The sequence below is a fragment of the Eutrigla gurnardus genome, assembly GCF_963514095.1.
Source record: "Eutrigla gurnardus genome assembly, chromosome: 1".
NCBI classification, from domain to species: Eukaryota; Metazoa; Chordata; class Actinopteri; order Perciformes; family Triglidae; genus Eutrigla; species Eutrigla gurnardus.
In genome coordinates, this window is record NC_139915.1 from 32,595,528 (window position 1) to 32,614,771 (window position 19,244).

At 41.7% G+C, this 19,244-nt stretch overlaps 1 protein-coding gene across 1 annotated transcript in view; it reads left to right on the plus strand.

Moving 5' to 3' along the window:
- The window catches only part of ddb1 (damage-specific DNA binding protein 1), a 47,310-nt gene extending 36,376 nt beyond the window's left edge, over positions 1–10,934 (plus strand). The window contains exons 23-27 of the mRNA XM_084012973.1: positions 2,891–3,000; positions 3,699–3,868; positions 6,487–6,589; positions 7,877–8,000; positions 10,302–10,934. Coding sequence (XP_083869099.1) covers positions 2,891–3,000; positions 3,699–3,868; positions 6,487–6,589; positions 7,877–8,000; positions 10,302–10,385 — 591 coding nt within the window. The 3' untranslated portion in view covers positions 10,386–10,934. The remainder of the gene's footprint in view (positions 1–2,890; positions 3,001–3,698; positions 3,869–6,486; positions 6,590–7,876; positions 8,001–10,301) is intronic.
- Positions 10,935–19,244: the final 8,310 nt, after the last annotated feature.

A 19,244-nucleotide genomic window follows, 5' to 3' on the forward strand; every position in this document is an offset into this window, starting at 1 on the left:
ATGATTACGCCTCTTGGTTCATTTTGGTAAAAAGTCTGTGTGGACGGGAACCCAGCCAGGACTAAAATGCATACTTTCTTTAGGCGGCAACCTCCGATTCTGAATAGTGAAGCCCAGCTGAAATGCCTTTTAAACTTGCATTCTCTCTGCTGGCCACCAGGGGGCGACTCCTCTCTGGTTGTAGAGAAGTCTATGAGAAAATGGTCCTACTTCTCTCTGCTGGCCACCAGGGGGCGACTCCTCTCTGGTTGTATAGAAGTCTATGAGAAAATGGTCCTACTTCTCTCTGCTGGCCACCAGGGGGCGACTCCTCTCTGGTTGTATAGAAGTCTATGAGAAAATGGTCCTACTTCTCTCTACTGGCCACCAGGGGGCGACTCCTCTCTGGTTGTATAGAAGTCGATGAGAAAATGGTCCTACTTCTCTCTGCTGGCCACCAGGGGGCGACTCCTCTCTGGTTGTATAGAAGTCTATGAGAAAATGGTCCTACTTCTCTCTTGATGTATTATCTCAGTAAACATTGTAAACATGAGTTTATGGTCTCAATCTCTAGTTTCAAGTCTTCTTCAATCCAGCATGATGTTCATTTAGTACATTATGGTCCATTTAGAGTCCACCAGACCAGGAAGCAGGGGATGCTTTAGGGGGCGGGGCTTACCTGCTGATTGACAGTTCGCTACTGAGGCATTGTCTGTGGTTTAAATGTTAAAACTTTAACCTTCACAACTAAAAATGTCTTCGGTCTTCAGTTGTAAACCAAAAACAGTGACGACCGAACCAAAGGCTTCCAAACTGTAGTCCACAAACGAATGTCAACGTCGTACCTACAGTCTGAGACACACAGTTAGTCCACTGGTGGGTGAAAATAGCCAGATATTTCCTTTGGGAGGTGGTAGAGACCAAAACCGGAGCTTAAAAGAGAGTTACTGTTGGATTTACATTCACGGTGGCCCAAAACCCAAATCCCTAAAAATGCTAGACAACTGTTTAACAAGTTTGTGGTATCGATCTTCTCGTTAATCTCTCGGCAACAAAGGACGCCCTTTAACTGTCGGATTCTGATTACCGACTAGCGTATACATCACAAAGTAATTAACGCTAAGAGTCTGCACTCGCACGATTTTTTTTTTTTCTTCACTGAAAACTTTCTTTGGCCAATTATCCTTCACAGATTCTGATCACAATTCTCACCGTATGCAGGCCTGTCGAGATGGAACAGATGCTCGGGGCGTTTTGGGATTTTTCTTCCCTTTTTGGTATGCGAGTGTCTTTCAAGGGTGTTTAAAACTGTCTACTGCCCTTGTGTTGCTACTGAAACAGACTGAAATCCAACTCCCTGCTCGTAGACGACGTGGGGATGATGGCTTTAATGCCGTCAATTCTCAGGAACGACTGGAGGGAATTTCCTCACATTTGGCACAAAAGTTCACCCAGACTCGAGGTTGAACCGGTTTAGAGTTTAGTGGTCAAAGGTCACCGTGACCTCACAAAACATAAGTCAAGACGATCATCACAATTTCACAAAAATGTCTTCTAAGATAAAAAGTGATGAGGGCCGTGTCCAAAATCACTCCCTAAACAACAGATGGTCACCAGCGGAGCATTATATCCCATCATGCATTGCACCAAAGGAAACAGGACAGACGGATGAGAGTAAAGAGAGCTGACTGAGTGATTAAAATCCATGAAAATAACATATTTCTATGAGAAACAAAGTACTTTGAATGCATTAATTGATTTGGGGAAAATTTGCTTATTGCCTCCACGTTGACAACAGCAGCATAACGACCCTTTTTGTTCTGACCTTTCACAATAAAAGCCTATGACTTTAAACATGGCATCGCTGCTTACCAGGTGAACTTGAATTACCATGAAGTAGCTATTGTATTTATTATGGATGGTCTGCTGTTGATCTTACATGTTTTAATTGACAACATTTGAGAGAAAATTATTATTATTATTTTTTACAAATGGGCTCACTACATTTAGATAGATACTTACTTACTTACTTACTTACTCACTTACTTACTTACTTTATTGATCCCAGGGGAAATTTAAGCATCCAGTAGCAACACACATTATAAAACACACATTTAGGGCATTTAGCAGATGCTTTTATCCAAAGTAACTTTAACTATACTATACTACATTACTATACTATATTACTATACTATATTACTATATAGTCCATAGAACTCCCCGGACAGCGAGTAGGGAGTCGTGATTTGGGACTCACTGACCCATCCCGTGGGTTTTACTGAACGGGATCCACCTGAGAAGTGGAGAACTCTTTGGACTGCTGCCGAAGTGGGTCGGGGATGCAGAAGCATCACTTGAAGCCCCCCACAGAATGGATGTTTGGTTTGATCCGCTGACACGGTGAATAATCCAGCTGCTGCCTGATGTTCACTGCAACACGACAGCTTGGCAGACGCAAACAGCCGCGAGGCGTTAATTCTACTTCTTAGTACGCCAGTGTATTTTTAAAAAAGTTTGTTGTTCTTGTACAGAAACATGGTTGTTTGGATTTCAGCGGGAGCGTGCAGTCAGCATTTCCTCGCTCATAGATTATGTATTTACTTGGAGGCAAAAAAACACTTTGGGTTCGACCCAAAACACCTCGGTGTTGTTTTTACCTTTTTATTTATTCAGGAGGAGTTTCATTAAGGCTCACAATCACACCTGGAAGCTCTCCTCTAAAACCACAGTCTGCTGTGGGGTTGAGGTAACAGGGGGCCTTGCTCAAGGGCACCTCAGTGGTGGTAAATCTCAGCTAACCCAGATTTATCTCGCCTGTCATCTCTATTCTCTCACCTTTAGGCCACCGCCGCCTGCTGCTAGTTGTTGTTGTTTCATCCAACAAATCTTGTTTTTTTCTTGTTGTTGTCAGATTGCTCGTGACTTCAATCCTAACTGGATGAGCGCGGTTGAAATCCTGGACGACGACAACTTCCTGGGGGCGGAGAACGCCTTCAATCTGTTTGTCTGCCAGAAGGACAGGTGAGCAAAACGTAAAATTTTAGTGCGCATTAATAAAGCGAAGTACATTGAGATTTTATGGAGCCGAGTTTCAACCTTTGGCTAATGAACTCTGAGCTGAAAGTTTCTAAATCACCTCCATGTTTCTCCTTTTGGAAGCGTTGTGTCATTAAGAGCTTTCTTTGAATGTTCTGGAGTCCAGTGAGGCTTTTATTTATTAATGCAAATGTGGTCGTTGCATTTGTTTTGGAAATGATTATGAGTCATCTCGCCGCTGAGCTTTTCAAGCCGCTCGGCTTCATTTCCCACTTTGGTAATTTTCTATGAGACAGGTGTTGATTTCATGGAAAAGGAAGAAGGATGCGGTCTGGAAGTGAGCGTGTTACGTTCACGCCAACACTTATTATCCGACTAATCCATCAGGTCGGACCATCCGGTGCTTTTGACCTTTATTTCTGTATCACATCTCTCTTCCTGTTGCTCCTTCCACTTTCCCCCACCCTTTTATCCATTACTGCTCTGTTCTCTGACCTTTTCCACCGTTTCTGATACTCTGCCCCGCTTTCTTTCTGCTGAATCGATCACACTTCCTCATCAACATTCCTGCCTTTTAACATTTTTTTTTTTACGCTTTTATCGGCTCCGAGTCGTGACCCGTTCTGCCTCCCTCCTCCATCTCACCTCTTCTTTTTGTTGCTGTTTCTCTTCCCCGTGATCAGTGCGGCGACCACGGACGAGGAGCGGCAGCACCTGCAGGAGGTGGGGGTCTTCCACCTCGGGGAGTTCGTAAATGTCTTCTGTCATGGCTCGCTGGTGCTGCAGAACCTGGGCGAGAGCTCCACGCCCACCCAGGGCTCCGTGCTCTTCGGCACCGTTAACGGCATGATTGGTAGGCGCACGGGCAATTTCACACACACACACACACACACACACACACACACACACACACAAATAAATGCTGCTGCTGCAGCTAAAACTGCTGTTCTACTAAAAATCGACCTTTCACGCCCTAGAAAAACATCTTAACCACGTGTTTTTGAGCTTTTAATTTTACCTCAAGTCTCTAAAGTTGCCTCTTAAAGGAAAAGTGAGTCGCATCTGGGCAGTAATTGGTTAAAATATTAATTAAATGTGTTTTTATTTAGTGTGCAACCACCTGTAAGTAAGGTTGTTTTGCTTTGGTTGAAAAATTCATATTTTCACATATTTGCATCGGCCACCGTAGTTCTTCTGCCACCTCCCCGCGACATGAAGCCACATCCCACACATTTTTAAAAGTAATATTTCAACATCTTTGGAGTCAGATGAGAAGCTCGATCATTTAAAGTTTGTTAAATATTAATAATAGTAATTGTCTTAGCTAAGCACAAAAACTGGGGAAGAGAGGGGGAAACAGCTAGTTCCAGCCAAGAGTACTGAACTATCCACCTCCTAGAACTTAACTAACTAAGTTACAAGTTATAGAAATAAAGCAGATACCAGGAACCAAGACAATCCCATTATTTGATAAGCTGTGTGGAAATGCCTGGGATCGTTCTTTTATGTGTAAAGCAACATCAGGCTTGACTTAAAGAAATAAAAACAGATTTAAATGTAGTTGTTTATGAATTAAAACGATGGTTTCCAAAGCCAGATGTCACAATGTCACCCAACAACACCCAATCCAGTCCTTTGAGTCGGCATCAGACCGCGATCTCCATCCAGAATCCAGCCGACTGCAGTCGAGAGACGAATCAGAGAAAAAAACAACCTGTTTTTGTTTTTTAGAGCCAATGTTTCCATTTCAGAACGCGAGAAGAACAGTTTTACATCTCGTTACTCTGACTCAAGTCGTCGGTTTCAGTCTGGCAGAGATGAAAAACACAGTAATTTACACCGTGCACTCTCACAGCACCAACAACACAGCACGTTATTTCACCTCGACACCTTCCCTGATTCTCAACAGAAAAAAGAAAAGTGTCAGGGGGAAGTTGAGCAGGAAACAAGACCCACCATTGTTGTCGGATCCAGTAAAAACATTCTGCCGTATTGAACCGAAATGGGCTTCAGCGTGTAATGAAGAAAAATGCCAACATCGGTGTTATCGCTGCTGGAGATGGTATTTGTGATATATGAGGTGTTTCTGGGAGGAAGCTGCCAGACACACAGATAATCTGCCCGCCTACAAGTGGACAACAGTCCTAATAAAGCTTTCAGTCTGGTGAGAACTCGGTGTGAAGGGTATTAAACCAACGTCTGAGGAAATGCCATTTAATGTCAAACTGTCTCGCCGATGGTTCTCTTCAAGACTTGATAATTGTTTTTATGAAACCCACAAAAAACTGTCAGTGAATATATCTTTCTATAATTGATTGAACGTACAGAAGCAAAGTCTTTGATTGTGACTTTTTTGTAACAATCAAAGACTGAATTGTTAAAATAGATGGAATTATTGTTGAATTATTAGATATATAGAAGAAGCCTATTTATTTTACACCCCTTTAGTCTTAGTTATGTGAACGAACAATACATGTTTTTTTTTAAAGAAAATATTTAATTTTATACTTTTTAATGTAAAATCAACTACGAAAGAGACCTTTAATCCAGCATCTGGTTTGTGGGCGCCATGGAAACGTTGCACAATTATAAAATATTTCTTTTTATAATCGGTTAATTGTTGCAGCCCTTTTGTAGGTTTAAAAATGTAACTTTTATTTGTGCTATGAAGCCTTTTGTTTAAAGATAATTTATCTGGAAACCTTTAATGGCTCCGCTGGGGGGGTCATCTGTTGACTTAAAAACAAACAGGAAATCACATTCAGGTGCAGAATAAAAGATCCTGCAGTGTCACTTTATTTTTCACAGACAAAAGCAGGAAATTATGGTCAGATTAATTAAAAATAATTATCTTTGTCCGTCCTCTAAGTCGCTCCTGACCGAGCTCCGTGTTGCGAATCATCCTTTTGTTTGCTGTCAAATGTAGTGCAGATTAATTCCCAGAAGCCTCGGCGTTTAATATTTTAAGGAAGGAAAGTCTGCTTCTCCCTCTCAGCTCCACGACTCCAACATTTCAGTCCCTCAAAATAAAGCCGTTTTGGAAGCGTTCTGAATTATTCAACTGTTAAAATCACACTACTTTACCCCCAACACAGTCGCCGCATACAAGCGTGAAACTTGCATCGGGAGGATTGCAGTCGCACTAATGAGCTTCTCATTTATTTATTATTAAGCTTTTTATGAGTTCTCTCGGTCCGATAACGTCTTCCTTCCTTCTCGCTGAAGAGGGATCTGAAGTATTTACCGTCTCAGGCAGCGAGGTGCAAATCTGTGTTGAACCAATGACCTTCATGTTCATATCATCGCTCCTGTCAATGTAAATCCTGCTGCATACAGTAAAGGTAAACTGTGTGTGTGTGTGTGTGTGTGTGTGTGTGTGTGTGTGTGTGTGTGTGTGTGTGTGTGTGTGTGTGTGTGTGTGTGTGTGTGTGTGTGTGTGTGTGTGTGTGTGTGTGTGTGTGTGTGTCTCAGGTCTGGTGACCTCCCTGTCTGAGGGTTGGTACAGCCTCCTCCTGGATCTGCAGAACCGCCTCAACAAGGTCATCAAGAGCGTGGGCAAGATCGAGCACAACTTATATCCTTCCTCTGTTTATTATTGCTGCCTGCTTGACAAAGTGACGGTAGCTGCTTTAATTGAGTTGGGATGGTCGTCTCATGCATTCAGTCGTAGTAATGGTGGCCACTCTGCCAGACGATCACGTGACACTAGTAGATCCAGCTGCTCCAATGTGAAATGGAGTTTAGGAAACTAAATATATTTAGGTTTTAGGCTTTGGTCTGACATCTTTGAAGACGTCACCTTGACTTTAGGACATTTTCTGACTAGTTTCTTACATTTTTTGTACAGATTTAGAGAAAAATCTGTCATGAAAACCTCTGGTTCTGAGAAGTAAAGCCAATGCTGAACTGCCTTAAACTGTAATTCTCTCTACTGGCCATCAGGGGGCGACTCCTCTCTGGTGGTATAGAAGTCTATGAGAAAATGGTCCTACATCTCTCTGCTGGCCACCAGGGGGCGACTCCTCTCTGGTTGTATAGAAGTCTATGAGAAAATGGTCCTACTTCTCTCTGCTGGCCACCAGGGGGCGACTCCTCTCTGGTTGTATAGAAGTCTATGAGAAAAGGGTCCTACTTCTCTCTGCTGGCCACCAGAGGGCGACTCCTCTCTGGTTGTATAGAAGTCTATGAGAAAATGGTCCTACTTCTCTCTGCTGGCCACCAGGGGGCGACTCCTCTCTGGTTGTATAGAAGTCTATGAGAAAATGGTCCTACTTCTCTCTGCTGGCCACCAGGGGGCGACTCCTCTCTGGTTGTATAGAAGTCTATGAGAAAATGGTCCTACTTCTCTCTTGATGTATTATCTCAGTAAACATGAGTTTATGGTCTCAATCTCTAGTTTCACGTCTTCTTCAATCCAGCATGATGTTCATTTAGTACATTATGGTCCATTTAGAGTCCACCAGACCAGAAAGCAGAGGATGCTTTAGGGGGCGGGGCTTACCTGCTGATTGACAGGTCCATTTAGAGTCGAATCAAGCAGGTGAAACCGTAGAGATTTAGTAAATATTACCTGTTTGTTGATAAATGGTATTAATATAATGGAGATTTAAAGGTGATTTTCACTTGTAACACAGATAAACTGGATGTGTTTTGGATTAAACATCCCATATATTAAATTCTCCACGGGTTCAGCGGTTCCAGTATTTGTATTCTGCTTGACTGACAACACCATCTGCCTGCTGTTTTTTTTCTATGACACTAAAGTGCTGTTTGTTCTGTCGACGGTGCCCTCGAGGTAAAATATGCGATATTGTAGCTAAAGTAGCAGCCTGGTGTTGGTTCTTCCTTGACTCGGCGTCACCTGGAGGTCCTTCCACACGGAGCGTAAGACGGAGCAGTCCACGGGGTTCATCGACGGGGACCTGATCGAGAGCTTCCTGGACCTGGGTCGAGCCAAGATGCAGGAAGTGGTCAGCACTCTGCAGGTAGGAGGTTTCTCCCATGTCCTTACAGCGTTTCATTTCCATTTATTACACAGGAAAGTTTAAAAGGGACATTAAATTACACTTCAGAGGACTCAGTTTACAAACCGGTTTCCAGCAGGTTCCTGGACATTAGCATGCGCTAGGCAGGTCCAGACTAATAAAAACACGCTGTAAAGCGATGTTATTTTACACTTTCACTTCGTTGAAGGGATAATGTGGGTGTTTAATGAGGTACTGGTCCATATAACCTCGAGAAGAAGGAGGTCAGTACCGCTGATGACGGGGGAGCAGCAAAACAAAAATCAATAACCGTTTAAGTGTATGCTATATTTAGAATATTTCAAGACAGCCATTTCCTACTGGGAACTAAACCGTGTTTATGAGTCATTGTGCTTTGAGGAGAGCGTAGAGAAGTTTCACTTCTCTCTTTTTAAGAATCTGTCCTGATCCAAACCTCCAAATATTCATCATGATTTCAGAATATCAAACCCTGCCAGTTTGTAAATTGATGCAATTGTAAAGTTGTTTTGTTTTTTAATAAAAAGAATGCAAATATGAAGATATTACTAATTTAGGGCTGCAGCTGTCGACAATCGAGCATTCAAGATTATTCCATTGAATAGAATAGTTTAGCTTTATTTTTAAAGCAGCAATAGTAGATATACAAAGATGGAAATAAGACTCTTATTTTACTGAAAACAAACAAAGCTTCTTTCTAGTTCTTGAGTTACTGGAGTTAGATGTTAAACGTTGGAGGGGGTATCTTCCTCTGTCTGAGATCCACCAGTGATTCCAACAATGGTTCTGATGCTTTGCTGTGTGATTCAGCAGCTTGTGGAAACCAGTAAAACAACACGGCAGCATCATAAACGGCTCATTCTGGTGGAAAATGTTTAAAAAGTTCAGTTTGAGCCAGGGCTCTAGATTGAGTGGGACTATGTGTCTGTGTTTTGACTACACAGTGTATTATAGATGCATCATGGGAGTGTAGGAACATTTTTGCATCAACCAAGCCAAACTGATTTTAAATTTAAAGCGCCAACAATGTCCCAAGTGAGGCTGAGAGGTTAAGCACACTGGAGCTTGATCATTAGCAGGTGTGATGCCCGGCCTGTGGTGACCTTCAGTATTCTCAAATATTAAAGATGTTTCAAAACACGCAGACGGGAGCTTATTAGAGCCTCCTGCCGCTCCGATAACGAGCCGATCCCAAGAAGATGTAAAAACTAAACAGTGTTGTCGTTCCTGTTGAACTCTGGGAGACCCTGTAGACGGTTTTATCAGCAGCTCCTCCGCTGTGGGACCGGGAATGAATAACAGGTGGCAGAATAACAGATAAACAGATTCTGCTTCCTTTTGGCTGTCAGGTTTTTATAACACTTTGAGCTCATAAACAAAAACTATTTCCCGTTGCTCTCTGAAGACCAGATAAGTTTCTTTGTTCAGAAACTCTGCAGCATCAGTTACGTCCTTGTGCGACTGAAACAATGCACCTCCAAAATAACTGTAATCTCGATGAATCGTTCAGGGAACGACGAGTTTATAACAATTTTCCAGAGCGCACGGTGTTAACAGCAGATTTATTCGTTTAGACACTTTTATTCAGGCAACTCATTGTCACAGATTCTTTTTTACAACAGTGACAAAACTGCACAGGAAATATATACAATTTAATGTAACTCAAGACAAAGAAAAAGTGGCAGAAACTCACATTTGAGGTAATTTCTGCATAAAAATCACTAATTATTAATGAATTTAACAAAATTGTTGCCAACTCATTTATCTTTTTGAGCTTCAATTTCTTGAAAAGGTGCACAATGTTAACGTTAACGGGAATATTTCCGTCTCAATGGCTCTCAACATGCTGACAGCTGAGCCAGCGGCTTGCAGCTAACAGAGCAGAGTGAGGATGAGTGCTATGCTACAGCAACGTAGCGGACAGAGGGAGGGCAACATTAATGCACTGCATCTTGAAGAAATGTGCGTTTGCTGCTGTATTAATGTGCTGAATCTGGTATTTTGCACCTTTTTTAAACCCTCCTGGAACAAAGCAGCGTTCAGTAACATCACATCCAGATACAGAAGGAAGGGAAACGATAATAATAGCATTCTTTAAACCAGCTAAGCATGAGGCTGTAAATCATCAGCACAGACGAGATAAAAAGAAAAAACACCCAGAAGCTTTTATACATCAACTCAAAACGACAAACAAAAAGGTAGAAGTGGCTGAAAGAGTGATGGGCGTTCCTCTCCACATGCACTCTCACGGAGGCTCACGGTGTGTTTGTTGTTCAATTCCAGATCGATGACGGCAGCGGCATGAAGCGTGAAGCCACAGTAGACGAGGTCATTAAGATCGTGGAGGAGCTGACGAGGATCCACTAGCCCCCCGACACCGTCCTGAGTGAGAGGGGGGGGAGGGGCTTCAGATTTGTAAATAATTATAAATAAAGCAGTGTGTGCATGTTCGTCCCTCAGACTCCAATGATTTGTCGACCGTTGAGCCCCCCCTCCCCCCCCTCTAGAGGAGAGTCTCCTGGCGAAGCGTAGCTGCAGCAGCATCCTGTTCGGACAACAGACAGACCAAAGTGAAAAAAAGACATTTGGTCGGAGTGTGTTTGCGTGTGTGATTGCCGTCTGTGTGGAATAATGTGTGACTATAAATAGGACGAAGGTTTTTCTCACGCCAAAAAAAAAAAAAAAAGACAACGTTCTCTGGGACATTTGTGGGCGATCCGGGCGGGTCGGAGCAGATCCTCCACAACCCCGACGGTTTTAATGTGACTCATTTACACTTTTGGAGTTTATTATGGAAGTCTGGAGTCAACACGCTGTATGAAAAAACACAAGGAAGAAAATGATAGATTTATAGCTATTTTGTCTTTGTGATGTTTTCTTTGTTCATTCTAATAAACTTTGCTTTAGTACTGTTAACATCCTGGTTTGTCTTTATTCCTTACAATCCGGCTCCTCTGCTGTTATTAATGTAATTGGTCTGTTTTTGGGGGGGGGGGGGGGGGGGGTTGTAATGTTGGGCGGTTAACCGCTGGGCTACAGACAGAAATATAAACGGCTATTAAAGAGCACCCTGAAACACATTTATTTAAGTTATAAACTGAGTAACCGATTTTTATAGAAAATAAGCGCGTCATCCTGCGAAGACTCAACTGTTTGGGAGTAATCCATGTCATGAAATAAAATAATTGATGCAAAGTTTTTAACAACAATAGATTCATAGTCAACGAAAAGACAAATGTTTTTTTCCTGTTTAAACTGTGGTATGGGTTTGTCAATTCTGACAGGAAAACATGTCAAAGGTATTTTGTAAGATTTTAAGTCAAGTAAAGTTTATAAAAATAATCTTATGATAAGGAATTCACTAAAAACATAAAATAAAGTATATGTATGACAGGATATGAATGATGTTATTCATATATCTATGCTTTCTAGTTGTGTAATATTTTGTTTTCCAACACTTTTTCTTATTCACTTTGACATGTTTGAAATAAAAAAATAAAATATAAATACATTTATTTAAAAGATAATGTTACACATCAAGAAAGTCACATTTGTAATATAACTGAAAATACGTAATTATAAATACTGTACATGCAAAAGTCGCTTTAGTGACTGAAGCTAAGATGTGTTCGGTACCAGGATGTAACGTTACTCGCACTAACAACAGCTCGAGATAAGATAACGTTACATCGTTGATGGAATTGTAGCTAACTTAGCTAGCCAAGCTAACGGCCGCGTTGGTGTAGTTCATGTAGTTTCACACAAAAAAGATACGACACAGTGCGACTTTCTTGATTTGCAAACTTTATATTTTAAAGTGACAAACGTGTAATTCGTGGTACAATTTGAACGGGATCGAAAAATTATTTCTTGTTGACTTCAGCACACATTTTTGGGGAGAAGAGGTACCCTGTGGGACAGAGGCGGGACTTAGCCTCACTATGTTAGCATTCACCACCTCCTCACCTCGTCCCACTGCGTCTGTCGTTAGTTTTTCAGTAACAATGGCAGCGTTAGAGGAGTTTAATGACTTTGGTAAATCCCTGATTTAACCTCTATCGCCTCCAGCTGGTGAAAGTTTCTGCGTGTCCCTTTAATTATCTCAATACATCTCTCTGAAGTTGCACAAACTTTTGCCGAGACGTTTCGAGACTCCCAGACGACGTCTCCACCTGACTTCGGTGATCCCCGACTTTTCCTCGAGCACCACTGTGAGCTTGATATTTTAATCTGCCTTTAATTAAATGTCTCCTCCATTATTCGATTCATTGCTGTGGAATTTGGTGCAGTCGTTCATTATCCTCAGAGGTTGAGTCGTATTAACTTTGATCCCCTGGTCTTTCACCTTCTGCCGTCATACTTTCATAAAATAAAAACTAAAGGCCCACGAGCCTATTAAATCAGCTCGTTAATGTGAGTATTTGATGGTTTTCTTAATCATAAGGTGTTTAACTAAACATCTTTGGGTATTTAAAGTAATTTAAATATGTCATCTTTGGCTTTGAGAAACAATGATCGACATTATTTTGTTGTACAGTGACATTTTTTAATAAACAATGAAGTGAAGCTCTAGTTTGATGTAATCTGCTTCAGGTATTTGAGGTATTTAAACATGCTGAACACGAACTGAATGTAATTTATTCAGCCTCTGTTTGCATATAGACCGGAGTATTTTAACCTTTTTATATAAACATCAGGTTGTTTGTGTTTGACATTTTATTTAATGTTTTTGAAAGATATTCAATAAAAACAAACATAAAACCAATCAATCACCAACCATCAATCGTTGAAATGTGAGCAGCGTCCTGTCTGACTTCATCACATCACCCAGAGGTGCTCGGTGAATTTCACAGAGCTGTATTCACTGTGAATAGCAATACACACATCTGCTGGTTTACTACAGTGGAATGAACCCAAAATAACCAATTTTGTTGTCATTAAATTGCAATAAACCAATGCCGAAACAACAACATGATGTTGAGAATTTGTAACCAGTCACCAAGACGACAAGCAAATACCTTAAGATGCTTGTTTTCTGAATGGAGTTTGGCTTGATTGGAGCTAGGCTATGCTAACACTGTAGCTGCTTCATCAACATAAAATAAAGTAATCTCGACATCAATACAGCAGCGACCTTGTTTGTACCATAGTCTCTGGTTTATATTTAGTCAGGTTCTGGTCTCTGGACTAACGTGTCCATGTAGACCTCTGGGAGACCACAGACCGCTTAGGATTCAGTGACAGCAGCACAAGAATAGGTGATGTGAATTTGCATAATTGCATTGACTTTCTATGAAACAGCGATGTGGAAAATAATTCACGTTTGCTGTGAAGGCATCTTGAGAATTGGTTGATCTGGGTTGCTGGATCCCTTTTGTACAGATGCATGAGGGAATCGTGTCTTTCAGGGTGGACGAATACTAAAAGGCTAACAACTCTCTGGATACAATCATGAGCTGTTTCATAAAGTCCCGTACGCTGGGGAAATACTGTTATTCATTTGAATTCCCTTAAACAAGATTCCCACCTCAGTCGCTGATGTTTATTCAATTAAAACAGCCATAATAAATCTTCGGCGTCAGTAAATCCGCTTGTGTGCTTATTCAACCCTCAGGTTTCCCTCCTCGTGTCTTCGTTGTTGACCTGCTGGAAAATGCAGATTTTTTATTATTTTTTTTGCATTGTTTTTCTTAAGCACCTCATTAATTTCCTTAATGTGTACATTTCTTTTCATCTGTAGTAATTAGTGTCGAAATGGAATAAGCCGGTTCTTTTCAATCTGCTGGCAGCGTTGCATTTTTAACCGAGGCTTTCCAAAGCCGGCTGGGCAGAAACTGGACGGCGTCTGCCAGTTCCTCCTGAGCTATTTCTGTCGTCCCGTCGCCGTCCGGAGGCACACAGGCCGTTGTTTGTCCCCATTCACACTCGATTGTTCCCATCCTCGCCTTCGTATTTACACCTTCTCCCCCCAATTTCAGTAAATAAAACAGCCGTACGTAGAGCAGTTCTGTAGATATGTTGTGTTTATAAAGACTGACAAGAGGTGGAAATGGAATACACTGTTCCTGTGACAAGATAAATCATTAATTTTCCTCTTTTCATTTGATGTTAGTTTACATTTCAGATATTCTGTTATTGAAATTCATAAGGGGAAAATGCTGCTGAGCTTATGAAATTAAGGATTGATGTGAAGTAAATGTGGTTCATGCACACTGTGGTGATGCGTTACCAAGGACACGCTCTGAAACTGAACACAATGAAAAGGACTGTAGACACCAGCGTTTAGTCTCCCCCAGGCCAAAACATTGTTTTTCATTCACCGGTTGATTTTGAGATTTGAGGATATTTTGAATCCATAACATGTTCTCTTTCAGACCAGTGGAAAGAAAACACCCAAAAATCACATTTAGGTGTTTAATTCACAAGATGTTGTTGATTTGCGTCTTTAGATTTCTTCTAAAATCACCAAAAATGACCATCAGTTAATGCCTCATTTGTATATTTAAATATACAAAATAATAATCTCAATCCATGTAATCAACTGGAGAAGTTTCATATCCATGTAATCAACTGGAGAAGTTTCATGGTGGTTTCTAATTGTTTATTTCTTTACTCTATTCATGGGAGTTCTCAGGCTGCAACGGTGGTTCTGACAAGTGAAGCCGACGCCGATGAAACGCCTCAGACTTGCATTCTCTCTACTGGCCAGCAGGGGGCAGCGACTCTGGTGGCAAAGAGAAGTATCATTGCATGGAAGTCTATCAGAAAATGAGCCTCCTTCTTTGTTGATGTATTATCTCAGTAAATATAAGTTTATGGTCTCAAACTCTAGTTTCAAGTCTTCTTCAATCCAGCATGATGTTTTCTCTCCGTCGCCTGTTTAATAAACACATTCTGAGTTTATCCTGCCTCTAACTACTACTGACAGAACGCCACTATATAATTCATTATATTTGCGTCTGTATTTATCGACATTCTGATTGAAAATGAATTATTAAATAACAGAGAATATCATTATGGAGTGAACACTGGAAATGATCTATTAGGCTAAATGTTTCAGGGGAAATTGAAATGATGTAAGTCATTTGTGGCTGGAACGGAAATAACGATAAATGGTGTAAAAAGTGTCACTCTGTCTTTAATTATAGCCATACTAATGGTTAATGGGGGAAATAGCAGATTATGACAAGAGACATCTTTCTAATAAAGATTTAATTAATGTCTAAGTAGACGGGGAATCAGAATGCAAATAACATGTAAAATTTAGGAATGATTTAACATTGAGTTAAATCTGTTATCCGTCTTCACTCTGGTGTGAAACTCAGATTTATCGGATCATTCTGATCAGCCGCAGCGTCCGATCAATAACTGATATCCAATGAATGTCTCCCCCATCCTCCATCTTCCCTCCTCGGAGCAGAAATAAGAGCGTTGGGACGACCCAGAACCACTTCCTGTTCAAGCGAGGAAATATCAAATAAAAGTGTACACTGCTGCTTTTGCTCCCTAACTGATCTTTTAATCATCTATATACAGTTTGTCAGTATGTAAAGTGACCAAAACAAGCTGTATTTTGAAGTATAATCAGTTAAGAACAAACTTTTTTCCATTTTAAAGTCGTATGAATAAACAGTTTTGATATTTTAACTCCCCAAAAGCAGCAACGCTAGAGAATGATGCTAGAATCAGACATTCACTCAGCGGACTGACTCGTGGTAGCAGGAGAAGCACAGGTGGAAGTGACGATATTAACGATGGCTGAGCTCCGACGAGCGTCCAGGGTCCTTAAATGGGTTTCAGCAATCATTAGACTACTTATTTACACCTGTAGGAGGTTTACGTTCTGCCGACCGGCCCCGCATCGCCTTCAGACTCTGAGGACGAACAATATTTTAATCTATTCGCATTAAAGGGGCTTTAAAATGAGTCCGTCCCACTGTGGTTTCAATTACAAAAAACAAAACAAAAAAAAGAGCTTTAATATAAAAATAATAAATAAATACAACAGAAAGTTTCCCTGCAGAAGTGTGAACTCAACTTCTAATTATTCAGATAGTAAACTCCAAACACCCGAGGGAACCGTGGAGACGTGTGACTCGTTAGCCGTTTCCCGCCCACTCATCGTCCACTGCTGTATAACCCGCGGTGTGTCACGGGTTCAGGTCCCGCCTCGGCCTCTTCTTCAAAAATACAGGAAATCATTAAGTGAAGAAGAAGTCCTCCTGCGAGGCAGCGAGACATCACAGCAGCGATATCTCCCCCGTGTTAACAGGCTCGCTGGGTGGGCTTCACTTCAAAGGGGAGCGGGAAGGTCAGCCGTGAAGAACCACCTCTGGGGAACGTCCGGTACAGCCAGAGTCTCGTACTGATTAAACACAGCAGCTGCAGCAGAGCCTGAAGCAACGCATTTCACCCAGTCTGAACCAGGCTGCAACCTCCTGAAGCGCCTTAAACGCTGCATTCTCGCCACTGGCCACCAGGGGGCGACGACTCTGGTGGCGTAAAGAAGTCTGTATAGAAGTCTCTGAGAAAATGGTCCTACTTCTCTCTTGATGTATTATCTCAGTAAACATGAGTTTATGGTCAAGTCTTCTTCAATCCAGCATGATGTTCATTTAGTAAAAGCAGCATTATTGGTTGTTTCAGCCCTGGTTGATGAAACGATGGTTCCTCCCTGGTTGTGTCTTTAGTTTTGGTAAATGCCAAAAAGTCCATTGTATGTACATTTATTCATAAATTCATCACCAGTTCCTCACTATATACTCCTGTTATCTGATTGTGGTAAGGGGGCGTGGCATTTCTGGCAAACACGGTAAGCAGTTGACCAATCAGAGTAGACTGGGCTTTTTGGGGGGGAGGGGCAGGAGGTAAATATGAAAAAATAAAGTGTTTTTTGAGTATTAAAGAAGTAAATATGTTTACATTTTCATTTGTCCAAAGCAACTAACAATAAGTACATTTGTCAAAAGAAAGAAACCACAACATATCATTGCCAATAAAGTAAGAGTGAAAACGTAGAAACAAGTTTCAGGTCTTCATCTGAGGAATGTAATAGCTGTTCAGCAAGGATACCTTAGGTACAACATGATCAAAGTACTACAAGGAAGAACATAGAAATGCGTTTTTTCATGCGATGCAGAGTCGAGGTGAAGTCTGAACAGGTGAGTCTTGAGCCTTTTTCAGAAGATGGCTCTGCTGTCCTGACATTGGTCGGGAGTTCATTCACGCCTGAGGACCAGAACAGAGAAGAGTCTGGACTTTGAGACATTTGTTTGTTTCAGCGATGGTGGTAGAATAGGTTCCTCTTTCAAAAATCGTACTTAGCTCCAGCCTCACTTCTTGTCTGAGGCTTGGAAGTGACGGCCCATAACCAATGAGTGACATCACGGTGACCATGTCCAGGGGGTACATACGTTCTGTGGTTTAAAACACGCGTTCGTCTGTTGACTTTTTCTCGGGTCCCATTAGGCTCCCGGCTTCATCTCTCACGTTTTTTTTTTTTTAAATCCTGCCAAGCCGGAGCCCGAGGGCCCTCCTGGCGGTTTCCCAGCAGCACCGGCGGTGTGTTTCTCCGAGAACTTCAGCACCTTCACAGTCGGTGCGTTCTCTTATTATCTGCCTAATGTGACTCCCATGTGATCACTTTCTCTGGCAGTTTTTATTGTGTATACTGAGGAAGCACTTTGCTGCATTGTTTTTCAAAAAAAGAGATGCGGCTCATTAACGCAGGAGTCTGGCCTCGTCGTCTGAAACGTGCTGACATTCAGACGTCCTAAATGTGTGTTTGCCTTTCCCGTGGCGTGCCAGGTCAACGGAAGCTCCTACTTTCTCTTCCAGGTAAATGAACATTGTAGGTGAGTTTGACAACGTAGAGAATGATATTGCCGGCTTATCTTTTAATTATTTATGTTACAATCTGCACATCTATTCTCAGACGTAACTTCCTCCTTTTCCTAAAAACTGGGTGCTGTTTTTTTTTGTTTTTTTTGGGCAAACATTACTCAAACAGCAGAGGTGCATTTGTTGGAGACTATTTTTCAGTCTGAAAATTCAATAACTCACAGACAAAATAAAGCACAGTGTAATGAAGGGACATGTCAGCCAGTGCAACAGTGTTGGTCATTTATCTGTTTTATTAGATTCTGGACAACAGTGAGCTCTAATACGTTACGTCAGGATGCACGGAGAACAACAGAAGCTAGACGAGAGCTTTCCATCCTTCTGGGCTTGCGTGACTCGGCGGTGATACGTCTGGAAATGTTGGTGCCCTCTCACCTGCATGCCAACTGACCTCCTCCATGTTATTTATGGTAGTCTACATAGTCCTCTATATAATCCTCTACATAGCCCTTTATATAGTCCTCTACATAATCTTCTACATAGTCCTCTATATCTCTATATAATCCTCTACATAGCCCCCTACATAGACCCCTACATAGTCCTCTATATAGTCCTCTATCTAGTCCCCTACATAGTCCTCTCCAAGTCCTCTATCTAGTCCCCTACATAGTCCTCTCCAAGTCCCCTATATAGTCCTCTATGTAGTCCTCTACATATTCCCCTACATAGTCCTCTCCATAGTCACCTGCATAGTCCTCTACATAGTCCTCTATATAGTCCCCTACATAGTCCTCTAGATAGTCCTCTATGTAGTCCTCTACATAGTTCCCTTCATAGTCCCCTACATAGTCCTCTATGTAGTCCCCTACATAGTCTCCTACATAGTCCCCTACATAGTCCTCTACATAGTCCTCTATGTAGTCCCCTACATAGTCGCCTACATAGTTCTCTACATAGTCCCCTACATATTCCTCTACATAGTCCTCTACATAGTCCCCTACATAGTCCCCTACATAGTCCTCTACGTAGTCCTCTACATAGTCCTCTACATAGTCCCCTACATAGTCCTCTACATAGTCCCCTACATAGTCCTCCACATAGTCCTCTACATAGTCCCCTACATAGTCCTCTATGTAGTCCCCTACATAGTCTCCTACATAGTCCTCTACATAGTCCTCTATGTAGTTCCCTACATAGTCTCCTACATAGTCCTCTACATAGTCCCCTACATAGTCCCCTACATAGTCCTCTACATAGTCCTCTATGTAGTCCCCTACATAGTCCTCCTACATAGTCCTCTACATAGTCCCCTACATAGTCCCCTACATAGTCCCCTACATAGTCTTGTAGAAGAAAATGTGTTACCTTACAATTCTTATTTGTATC